Source organism: Bos indicus, chromosome 13 (genome assembly GCF_029378745.1).
Source record: "Bos indicus isolate NIAB-ARS_2022 breed Sahiwal x Tharparkar chromosome 13, NIAB-ARS_B.indTharparkar_mat_pri_1.0, whole genome shotgun sequence".
NCBI lineage: Eukaryota > Metazoa > Chordata > Mammalia > Artiodactyla > Bovidae > Bos > Bos indicus.
Window position 1 is genome coordinate 52,190,960 of NC_091772.1, and position 12,500 is coordinate 52,203,459.

The window sequence follows — 12,500 nt, forward strand, 5'->3', positions numbered from 1 at the left end:
GGGCATAAATAAAGAAAAAAGTGGGATCTAATATAGGACAGAGACTAACAGAATCCCCAGGGTATTGGAAAAGGGAAGGCTCAGGATAATTACTCTGCTAGAGGTTAAAGGGCAATCAACCCAGAATGGAACGAAAGAAGGTTCTAGAAGGATCCCAAGAGAAAAACTTAAAAAAATTAAACCTCATGTATCTGAGGGTACCAAGAGAAAATATGTATTTCCAGCAAAGAGTTTGGAGGGGAAAAAAAAAATCAGTGCTAGGTATATACAAAATTAAGTAAATAAGGAAAGAAGGTAATTATTAACACTTGGGAAAGAAGAAAACCAAAAACTGTATCCAATTAAAAAAAAATCATATAATACTATGTGCTTTAGCTGTGAATAACACTGGCCTAGTAATAAGAATGTAAATAACAAGTATTATCTTCACTCCAAATTGTGATTTAACTCCACTGGGAGAATAGGGAAAAGGGACACATCTGAGTGTGATGTAGTTTGTAAGATTTAATAAGTTATGTAGTAATACAATAGGGCTTCCCAGGTGGCGCTAGTGGTAAAGAACCCACCTGGCAATGCAGGAAACATAAGAGAGTCCGAATCCTGGGTGGGGAAGATCCCCTGGAGGAGGACACAGCAACTCACTCCAGGATTTTCGCCTGGAGAATCCCATGGACAGAGGAGCCTAGGGGTACAGTCTATGGGGTCGCAAGGAGTCAGACATGACTGAGCTATTCAACAGCAGCAGCAGCATGCATTAGTATAAGAAGAGGTCAACAGATAAAAATGGTTGAATTAGACTAAAAAGGTGAAGATAAAATTTTGAGGGGAGAACTTGTTTCTATAGATCTTGTAATACCTTTTTTGACTTTCTTCAAGAAATTTTGTACTCCCTTTGGTAAAAAGAAAAATATTAAGACGAGAAACAAATCATGTCAGAAGTGGACACATGCCAGAAAGATGTACAGAGGGAAACTGTTTCACTGCCTGGTAAAGTTAGGAAAAATCTCCTGAAGGAGGTGACATCTTAGCCATGTGTTAGGACAGATAAAGCAGACGTGAATTTAGAAAGGAGGCGCAGGGAGAAGAGGCACTCCAGGCAGAGGGGCCGGGGGCTAACAGTGTGAAACACACATGGGCTGAAGGTGAGCTCACTGTGTTGGCGGTGTGGAGGAGAGAAGACGAAGCTAGGAAGATAGGTGAGGTACCAGAATCTAAAGAGCTGGAGGCCAGGTCTTTACAAAGGCTTGTTTTACAGATAATGAAAAATCATTATAGGATGTTCATGCGAGTCTGACAGAAGTTTTACATTAAGGAAGGTCATTCTGGTGGAAGAAATGCAAGGAACAAAGCTAGGGCCTACAGGGATCAATCAGTGAGCTACTGCAACAGAACGAGAAGAGCTGAGAGCAAGGGCGCGTGTCAGAGAAGGCCGATTTTGGAGATAGAAACCCGAGGACTAATCGTATTTAAAGCAAGGGACAGGTAGGACATCTGAATGATCCTAAATTAGGCTTGGTGATTAGGTCTCCAAAGAAGTTATGAGAAAAAGCAGCTCTGGGCTGAGGAAGTCACATTTCAGCTTCTGATGTTGAATCTAAAGAGTTTGTGAGAGTATTCAAGTGGAGGGGCACAAAGTTAGTTTGAAAATGTGGCTCCAGAGCTCAAGAGAGGCAGCAGCCAGTCAAACAGAGGTGGGTATTAGATGAACTCTCTCAAAGAGGGGGTGGGAGTGGGGAGTAAAGAAGGGGTAAAGAATTCTGTGTAAACACAGAATGCTGGGGATCTTTGAGCATTATTCAAGTTCAGACAGAACAAAAAGCTGAGGAGGCAGAAGAATGGACAGAAATGTGCCACGAAAGACAAGAATGGAATTTTAAAGAAGTAGCCATCTACAATTTTCAAGAGAAACTATATTTAAGATGCAGAAAGAAGAATAACAGCTAGAGAGAGAATACTTAGAGAAGTGAGAAAAATCAAGAGAACAGAATGTCTGGAAATAACAGAGTTTCAAGAAGAGCGAAGTTCTGTGAAGTTCAAGAGGGAGTCTGAGAAAAGGCCCACAAGGAAATCAAAGGTGACTAAGAAATATTTTAGCATCAAAAAGGCACCATGACCAACAGAGGAAGAGACTGTATGTGGTTGTTGGTGCCAAAATCACTGAGTAGGTGGCAGATGAGCTGGGCCTTGGAGAGTGGCCCTGAATCGACAGATGGCTATAGAGGGAGGGTAGTGGGGCTTGGTTAGGCAAGGGCCAGGCCCTGGTGGAAGATTCAAGAGCAAGGAGGATATAAGGCTTTTCCTGACCACTCTACTTTATTTTATCTCTATCCCTATTTTACCATGCTCACAGTACTGTCCAACAGAATTTTAGGCGGTGATGGAAATGTTTCATATCTGCACTAATACGGTAGTCTCTAGTCACTGTGACTAGTGTGACTGAGGAACTGAATTTAAAATTTTATTTAATTTTAATTATTTTACTTTGGCTGTACCATATGGTTTGCAGGATCATAGTTCCCTGACCAGGGATTGAATCCATGTCCTTAGTGGTGAAAGTGCAGAGTCCTAACCCACTAGACTGCCAGGGAACTCCCTAAAATCTTGTTTTAAATAGCCACTTGTGGCTAGTAACTACTGTATTGAACAGAATAGCCACTTACCAAAGTTTCTGTTTATTTTGCTACAAATTATCCTCTAGGGGTAAAGAACCCGCCTGCCAATGCAGGAGACTTAAGAGATGTGGGTTTGATCCCTGGGTCAGGAAGAGCCCCTGGAGAAGGAAGTGGCAACCCATTCCAGAATTCTTGCCTGGAGAATTCCATGGACAGAGGAGCCTAGGGGGCTACAGTCTACAGGGTGGCACAGAGTAGGACATGACTGAAGCAATTTAGCACAGCACGGCATCCTCTACCAACTAAAGGCTCCTTAAAGGCAGAGACCATACTCTATTTTATTCCTGTACATATTTCCATCACCTAGGCCAGTGCGTGGCACACAATAAATGGTCAATAAATATTTGTTGAATGATTAATTAAATGGGCTTTGATGGACCATAATAACATCAATTACTTCACAGTGCTACAAACATCAAGATATTTTTTGCTAGGATCCTAAAAGTGAGGACACTTATTAGAACTTTACACTGTGGAAATGTGTACAGAGCATGTATAGCACATTGGGTCCCTGATTTGAGGGTTTTTAGACCACTTTTCTGTGAATAATAGTAGAGCTCAGGCCCATGAGTGGGTGGAGATGAGTCAGACTGGACCTTTGAGTCTCTAATCCTCTTTAGAGAAGCTCACTAGACTGTGTTGTGAGTGTGTGTTGTGTGTGTGTGTGTGTGTGTGTGTGTGTGTGTAGTGTTCTCCAGTATTTTTTATGTACATATAAAAAAGAATTTATTTCAAAGGACCCCTGGACACTAAATCATCAAGATGAAGCCCCTTAGTTAGAAACCTGCAAGGTAAATTGCTTTTCTTTCAGGTGGTAATAATTACAGAAGCTAATACAGTCTGTGTAATCTATTTAGGATTTGGAAGAAAAAACCCAAGCCCATTCATGGTTAAACCCAAGAGTAAAAAATTATCTTATTTTACCTTGTGCAGCAATGAATTTGTTCTTTTCCTGGTAGCCCTGGGAGTGGGGTAGGGGGAAATAGAGGAGAAAAAGAAAGTGAAAATCCAAAAATGGATAAGAATGAAATTCTCCAGACTCCCAACCAGTTTACAAAGCCTCCCTTGTGAAAAGGGCCAGGCAATTAACAAGAATTTCTGTTCTAGAAATTTTCAAGGTACTGATGTTTGAAACAACATCAAGCTTTGGATGTTGTTGTTTTTCAGTTGCTAAGTCATGTCCGACTCTTTGCAACCTCATGGACTGCAGCATGCCAGGCTCCTCTGTCCTCCACTATCTCCCAGAGTTTGCTCAAACTCATGTCCATTGAGTTGGTGATGCTATCTCACCATCTAATCCTCTACCGCCCCTTCTCCTTTTGCTTTCAATCCTTCCCAGAATCAGGGTCTTTTCCAATGAGTTAGCTCTTTGCATCACATGGCCAAAGGATTGGAGTTTCAGTATCAGTCCTTCAAATGAATATCCAGGATTGATTTTCTTTAGGATTGACTGGTTTGATCTCCATGCAGTCCAAGGCACTCTCAAGAGTCTTGTCCAGCACCACAATTTGAAAGCATCAACTCTTCAGCACTCAGTCTTCTTTATAGTCCAACTCTTACATCCGTACATGAGTATTGGAAAAACCAAAGCTTTGACAATACAGACCTTTGTCGGCAAAATGATGTCTCTGCTTTTTAATATGCTGTCTAGGTTTGTCATAGGTTTTCTTCCAAGGAACAAGCATCTTTTAGTTGGATAGCAGGAAGCAAAGCTTACATGGTCTAGGCAGTCTTCTTAAAGTGAATTATTAATGAACACTAGTATAAGAACATCCAAATAACAACTACTAGGCTAGATCCCATGGACGGAGGAGCCTGGTGGGCTGCAGTCCATGGGGTCTCGAAGAGTTGGACACGACTGAGTGACTTCACTTTCACTTTTCACTTTCATGCACTGGAGGAGGAAATGGCAACCCACTCCAGTGTTCTTGCCTGGAGAATCCCAGGGACGGGGGAGCCTGGTGGGCTGCCGTCTATGGGGTCGCACAGAGTCGGACACAACTGAAGCGACTTAGCAGCAGCAGCAGCAGGCTAGATCCTGTTTTGATGCTCTCTCAGCTGCTGACAATCTGAGTCTTAGTGTTAATGGATAGGAAACTTCCAAGTCAGAAGCATGTGAGGCTGAGCCCACACTAAGAAGGTAAAAAGTCTTTTGCTTGATGATGCTTCACCCAGGTGCAGAAGATTTCTGGGAATAGTCCATGGGTATGGTTAACAGCTCCCAGGTGTTTGACAACAGGGTTCTCCTTTACCGGAAATGGGAGACAAAGAAGCCAAGCAGCCTGGGGACATCACTTAATAAGATATCATATATTGTCATACATATATATATATCTTAATAAGATTTATATATCGTATACTGACACATATATATGGAATCTAAAAAGATGGTACTGATGAATTTATCTCAGGGCAGCAATGGAGAAAGACAGAGAACAGATCTATGGACATGGCGGGGGGAGGAAAGGGGAGGAGGGAGAGGGTAAGATGTATATAGAGAATAACACGGAAATTTATAATATGTATATAAAATAGACAGCCAATGGGAATTTACTGTATGACTCAGGGAACTCAAACAGAGGCTTTGTGACAATCTAGAAGGGTGGAACAGGGAGGGAGATGGGAGGGAGGTTCGAGAGGGAGGGGACATGGATGTAACTATGGCTGATTCTTGATGTGTGACAGAAAACCACAAAATACTGCAAAGCAATTATCCTTCAGTTAAAAAAAATGATAAGGATCCTCTGAGAAACTGACACTAGCAGTAACTTTCTTTTTCAGTATTTACTGTTTAGTCACACACCTTTTCAACCTCATTGTTTAAATGTAGTGTTCACTTGAGAAGTCCTAGGTAAATGAAAAAATCATTTGATTTAAAGATTGTAAATACCTCTGTTTTTTTCAGACAGCATTAAGATGGGCAATGAGGGCAAGACAGTTTCATGGATGGGACACCATGTCACACCAAGGTGACGATGTGAAATACAAGTCTGCAAGGCAGTGGCAGAACTGCTGCTCAGCACTGGAGAAAGCTTTAGGCCTCAAGATGGAGATGTTCAGAATTAACAAGAAGCTTATTAAAATTTTTATTTAGAAGAGCAATTTAAGTTTTTCCAAATATTTTTAATCAGTAGAAGATGAAAACTGATAAGACCTTAATTCAGGATGCTGCACTTTGGTTACAGCACTAAACGTGTAATTAAAACCGAGAAGTTCTTAGATTATGTTAAGCTATAATATATCCCCGCTCCAGGAGAAGTAGCTGCCAAACTCTCACTGGAGTGTGTGGGTCATGAATAGCTTAAAAGCACAGTTGGAGGGTCCGGCCCGCAAGTGCTTCCTGCTCCATCTTCATTAGGAGTGTGCTATATATTCCCTATGAAAACATGCCTACATAATGATATGGTGATATTGCTTAACCAATAAGGTAAAACTAGAATGAGGCCAAACTACTGATCTTCCCTGTGTTATATTCAAGGGAAAGAAGAAATGTGGCTCCCGAGATCTTGAGACATCTTTGGATTCTGAAAGTCAAATGCCAAGTTGGCTCCATGTGGCATCTACATTTCTACCAGTTTAAAAACAAAAACAAAACACTTCTAAAAAAATCCTGTAAATACTCTTAGACACCTAAGAGTAAGTGAGGAAACTGGTCTCTCCTAAGACTTCAGGCGGAAAGCCCAGCTGCCACCTGTTCCACTGTCTATTTCATCTTCTCTTGTTAACAATGTCAGGTTCACTTCGGACCTTTGTAGTCTCCAAACCACAGGTCCCACCCCCTCCCCAACTGCTGCCACCATTCCCTGGTACCTGACACCACTTCTCTTTAAGATTCATGTGTGATCTTGGTTCTCTGTGTGCACAAAGGGCTCAGTAAGTGATTGCCAGGACTGGGAATGTTGATAAGAAGATTCTTTTGGGGGTAAGCAAAAAGTTCTAAAACTAATAGGCAATAGCTAAGAGGTACAGTGTTTCTTTTCTGCGGTGATGAAAATGTTCTAAAAGTGATCACTGTTGCACATATCTGTGAACAGACTAAAACCAGTGAATTGTAAACTTTAAGTGGGTGAAAATTATGGAATGTGAATTACATCAATAAAGCCATCCTAGGTGGTATGTGATAAAGAGGCTGCCTGCCAATACAGGAGACCTAAGAGATGTGGGTTTGATCCCTGGGTCAGAAAGATCCCCTGGAGAAGGAAATGGCAACCCACTCCAGTATTCTTGCCTGGGAAATCCCATGGAGAGAGCAGCCTGGCAGACTACAGACCAAAGGGTCGCATAGTCAGACACGACTGAAGCAACTTAGCATGCAATGGAAGCATTAACTTGGTAAACTTACTAAAATTCAAGGAATTCTATTGTTTCAAATGTCTGAATTACTGTTATATAACACTTACCAAACCCTATTTTTTCTCCCAACATGATTGAGGTATAGTTTATATAAACTTACCTTATATACCTCAGTCATGCTGGGAGAAAAAATAGGGTTTGGTAAGTGTAACTGGCAGCCCACAACAAATGGCCTCAATGTGCTTCAGCAAAGGCTGCTGTCTGACCCTCCCAGTCCAGAGCACATGTGCTCCCTCTTTCCCACTGGATCTCTCATCTGCACTCAACTCTGCTGACCACTGAACACCCTTCTCCATGCTTTTCTTTGTCCTCTGAGATGCTCTTCTCTCCTGGTCTTCTGTCTCACTCACGAGCACCTCTTGCCCAGTGCGCCTTGGCAGAGGTTTTTGGACTCCCTGTCTCTAATGGCTTTGGAATCTCTCTCCTGAGCTCAGATCAATGCCCAACTATGCTGGATACATCCACATGAATCACCCTATACTTTTTTTTTTTAATACAAGAAAGGCACAGGTTGGTTTTCTTTCCCCATAATTAATTTTTCACAGCATCTCTCCAATCACAAGTATTACAAATGAAAGTGAAAAAAATCACATTTTATAGATTTTAGATTTGTCTTCAGCATTTAGTTCAAATCTCACCATCTTCAAAAAACATTTCTCTTGCAAAACTCATCAGCTAAAAGTTCTACCCAGGCAGTAGGAAGATGGTCTTTGCTAGTCCATGGCTATTCTTCTGCCATTTTCCCTAACCAGTTAGGGTTGAACAGCAGAGTGAGGCACAGATGGTGGGGGTGAGGGGAAGGGACACAAGGGCTAATTTCCCCTAGTACAAGATGGCATCTGAAGCTTGATGGAAGAGCAGAACTGGAGAGACCCGAGGAAGGGTCCAGGCCCTGTATTCAGTCAGAGTCATGGCTGGGAGTGGAGGAGCGGGAGGAGGTATGTCGCCTGCCATGCTTGTGGTGTTTCTGCTGCTTTTTATGATCGTTCTTCATTTTCTTCTGCATCCTTTGTCTGTCACCATTCCTGGTGCTACCATGCCAGGAGCCAATGGGTTCACAGGATACATGCCAGGGGCAGGTGGTGGGTATGGGCAGGGGTAGAGACCTGAGGGCTGGCATCCTAAAGACCCTGGTTGTGGCACAGGATAACAGGGCCCACCAGGGAGAAGAGCTGGATTCCCCTGGGGTGCTCCTGGGGGAGTGGGAAGGTGGGCCTAGAGGAAAGGTAGTGTTGGCGGATGGTGGATGAGCAGGATTGCAACCTTCAGGGTGCTCAATGTTAGGCAGGTGTGGATGTGGCCCTGGCTGCCCAGCACTGGGATTTCACACGTTCAGTGTTTCCTCCAGCTCAGGTCAATATACTCTACAGAGTATCACGCTATACTCTCTCATACATAATCGATCACCACGTCCTACTAAATTCTACCTCCAAAGTCGTTTTTACTTTGATAATTCTCCAACCCTTCTACCCTCACCATCCAGAGCCTGATACTGTAACAGCGTCTAACTGGCCCTTCCTAAGTCCATGCTGCACACAGTAACCTGAGTGATCAATATTCAAATGTGGCCATGTCACTCCTTATCTTTAACACCTTTCAGTGTTATCCCACTGCCTAGAATAAAAACTCAGCTGTACTGAAAATTTGCAGATATTTTAAGGTAGCTCAATCAACATCCAGTCCCACCCACTAACAGCCTGACCTCCTTTCTATAGAGGCTGAGAAACTAAAAGCTGAATTCCCCAGACTCTCTTGCAGCTCTGTTCAGCCTAAGAACTCAGTTTCTTCCTAGTCCCACATAAGACTTGGGACAGAAGTGAGTAATGTGAGACGGTGACTGCTAAGAAGATGTAGTCTCTGGGCAAGCATGGCAGCAGAAGCATTGAGTTCTTCTGAAGCAGCTGTAAAGGAGTTCCACTCCGAGAGTCATACGGGGCAGCTGGGTACATCTATGGCTGCTCTGTTCCTCACTGAACACCACCTTGCAACTCTCCCACAGATTCTGTAAGCTACCTAGTATCTAATAATAAACCCCTTCTGCTTAAAAGAATAGAAAGCTGACACTGCTGTCTGAAACTAAGAACCCCAACACACACCTGACATTCAGCACCTTATAAGACTGAGCTCCTACCAATCCCTCAAGCCTCCTTCCTTCCCACCTTGTACCTCATAACTAAGACTACTATTTCCAGTCTCTGACTTCACTCTTACTTTTCTTTTTGCTTTAAAATTTCTACCTGTCTTTCTTCTCTTGAATGTAGACTTACCCTTTAATATTCAGCTCTACTGGATCACCAGGTTGGCTGAATGTTTCCTTCTCTTAAGTCCCAAAGAATCTGGCAGTATCTCCTTTGCACATGTTGCACACTAAAGATAATGATCTACCTGTAGGTAGATCACACTAGGGACTACATCCTATCTCTGTAACCTCTAAGCCTATCCCCAGTGCTTAGCACACAAAAGGTGATCAAAAAATGTTGCTTGAATTGAATAAACCTAAATCTTCTTTAAGCCCTGACTCTTACTCATGGTTCACCATAGCTTTTTCTTGCGTTTCTACTTTCACTGAATTTGTAAGTGCCCCCAATTTAACCTCTTCATCTGAACTTTCATTTCACCTATTAATAACCTCCAATAAACACCATGGCATTACAGGATGCCCTACTGTGAGCTCCAACTAAGCATGGCCAAAGCAGAAGGCATGCTTCCTTTTAGTGCCTTGCTTATTATGATCATAAAGACCCACCTTACTTGCTTACCAGTCTTCACATCCAACTTACTTTTGTCTGTCTTCACCTTCAGTGTGGGAAGGATCCAAACTAGTTACAGTGACAGATGCTGCTGATTACTAACTCAAAAGCTATTCCTCCCCATTCTTCCTTGCCATCAAAACCATGCTTTTGTTTGGATATTTACCTTCTACTGGCTTGGAAGATGACAATTCCTCAGCCCCAGAAGGGTAAATCAAGATAATTCTCAGTGCCTTAGCCAGTGACTAGAGACAGGGTGTAAGCATGTGATCCGATGCTGGCCTGTTGGCTCTGAAGGGCACTGTACTGGACAGGCTTCTGAGAAAGATCATGCTCCCAAATAAAGAGGAAAGCATATGTACAAATTCTCCACCTCCTCCTCCTCTGTGCTGCTTGTTGTGTGTATAAGAAATGTTTGAAACTGCTACAGCCATCTTGTGACCAAGAGACACTGCCAACAGGATGAAGACATCTGAGTAGAAAGATGGAAACACCTGTTTTCTTAAGGATGTCACTGAGTCACAGACTCAGCCAACCCTGGAACTGCTGTATATTTGCTTTCAGATTATATGAGAAGTAAATGTTCCTGTCCAGACCAATTCTAGCTGAGTATTCTGTTACCTTAAGATGGAAACATTTTGACTGATACTGCTATACTCTTCCATATAATATTAAACTCAATCTATTCCTCCTTACCTGTTCATCATAATCTTTGATCTAAATTCTGGGAATCTTATCTGGTTACTAGCCTTTTTCCACTTTCCTTTATCTACCACAGCAATCATTTCTTGCAGGGTTCTTTTCCTTCTAACTATAAACATATGACCATCCCTATGAAACATAAATACAGGAATTTCAGCAAATCCATTCTAGTGAGGATGCCTGCACCGCTCCATTTCTGAACTCCATCTGATAATCTATTCATTAGCCACAGCCTCTTTTCTTCCACCTTTCTCCTTTTTTATCCCAAGACTGCTCTTTCAATTTGTTGAAACCTGGTCCTTGATCCCTTCCTTTCTCCACCGAACCTGAAGCCCTTAGCTGACTACTCAGAGGAGCAACTGACTTCTCTAGTCCTTTTAACTGAGTTACCTAATGTTTTCTGCGTATCACCAATCCTAGGTACAATCGGAGAAAATCACACAACTGAGGCCCTTATACATCAATGATTTCCATCTTAGGTAGGTCCTCAGTGCAGCTAAACATGTTTTTTTTCATGCCCTTTTCCGTGTTCTTTCTTACTGATCTCAGTACTCTCATGTCACAGTCCCATCCCCCCTTTTCAGCAGATAACCCTGACTTAACTTCTCAGAAAACACAGATGAGTTCCTTCAGCTTGATTTATTCACACTTACAAACCAACTCTATCTATTCTATATTCCTTTACCAGCAAATTAAGAGGAAAAACTTCCTTTTTTATGTTCAATGCTAATCTATCAGCTTAAAAAAAAAAAAAAACTGTGGTAAAATATATACAACATAAAACTGACCACTGTAGCCATTTCTAAGTGTACAGTTCTGAATAAACAAGTTTATTCACATTGCTGGGCAACCATCATCACCATCCATCTCTGAAACATTTTCATCTTCCTAAACTCTGTACCCATTAAATGATAATTTCCTGTTCCTCTCTCCCTCTAGTTCCTGGCAACCACCATTCTACTTTTTGTCTTTATGAATTTGACTACTCCAGCTACCTCACATAAGTAGAATTAGAAAGTATTTATCTTTTTGTGACTGGCTTATTTCACTTGCCATAATGTCTTCCAAATTCATCCATGGTGTAGTATATGTCAGAATTTCTTCCCTTTTCAAGGCTAAATGATATCCCATTATATGTATATACCATATTTTACTTATTCATTCTTCCCTTGATGGGCTGCAATCACCTTTTAGCTATTGTGATTAATGCTGTTATGAATATGAGTGTACAAATTTCATCAATATTCTCTTCATGCTTCAGTAGTCAGGCTTGCTCTTTTTAGCTCTCTTGCTTACTCTCTTTTTTTTTTCAAACTCTCCCTCTACTGATTCCTTCCTGTGAGCCTATAAAACATACTCATGTCTCTCATACCATCTCTATAAACATTCTCTAAATCACCCTAAAAACCTCCTTCCAATTTCAGCTCTCCTCTTGAAGTAGACATGACTAGCCAGACTCATCTGGAGTCAGATATCCTTGTCCTGTTTCCCTACTTTTACTGTAGATGGCAAGGTGTGATTCTGTTCTTAGTTATCCGAATAAGCTCAATAAAGGATTCACTGACTCCTACTGTGAGGTATACATTTAGATTCTGATTTCTGCGTGGGAAAATTTTGGTAATGATGACAGGTAAACATAAGAATACATTTTAAACTATCTGTTTGATCTTTAAAAAAATTATTTTTTAGTCTTTTAAAAAAATTATCCTCAGGGAAAACTTGTAATGACAAGTAATCCTCCTTATATGCAGCTGGAAAAGAGCCAATGATAAGTCAAGGTAACAATGAGAAAAACTCAAGTTTCTTACATTGATGAATGAAGCATTGATGTAATCAGAATCTGGAACTCCTTCAACTGGTGTCAGATGGACTCGAGAGTGGTCATCTAGAAAAAAAAATTTTTTTTCAATTAAATTCAATTTTATTTTTCCCTGGTCCCAATGCAAGCAGGCCAGTTGTGACGATGCAGAACTGTATAGGTTGTATATACACCTATATAGGTTGTCACTGCAACACTATTTAT

General features: G+C 41.5%; 1 protein-coding gene and 1 pseudogene across 8 annotated transcripts in view; both read right to left on the reverse strand.

The window, feature by feature from the left end:
• Positions 1-12,500, reverse strand: part of PTPRA (protein tyrosine phosphatase receptor type A) — a 170,901-nt gene that overhangs the window by 16,839 nt on the left and 141,562 nt on the right. For all 8 annotated transcript variants that reach the window (XM_019971966.2, XM_019971965.2, XM_019971964.2 and 5 more), the window contains 2 exons: positions 12,286-12,362; positions 3,597-3,633 (listed from right to left, as the gene is read on the reverse strand). In XM_019971966.2, the coding sequence (XP_019827525.1) occupies positions 3,597-3,633; positions 12,286-12,362 (114 nt within the window). The remainder of the gene's footprint in view (positions 1-3,596; positions 3,634-12,285; positions 12,363-12,500) is intronic.
• On the reverse strand, positions 3,640-8,349 carry LOC139186518 (proline-rich protein 13 pseudogene; annotated as a pseudogene).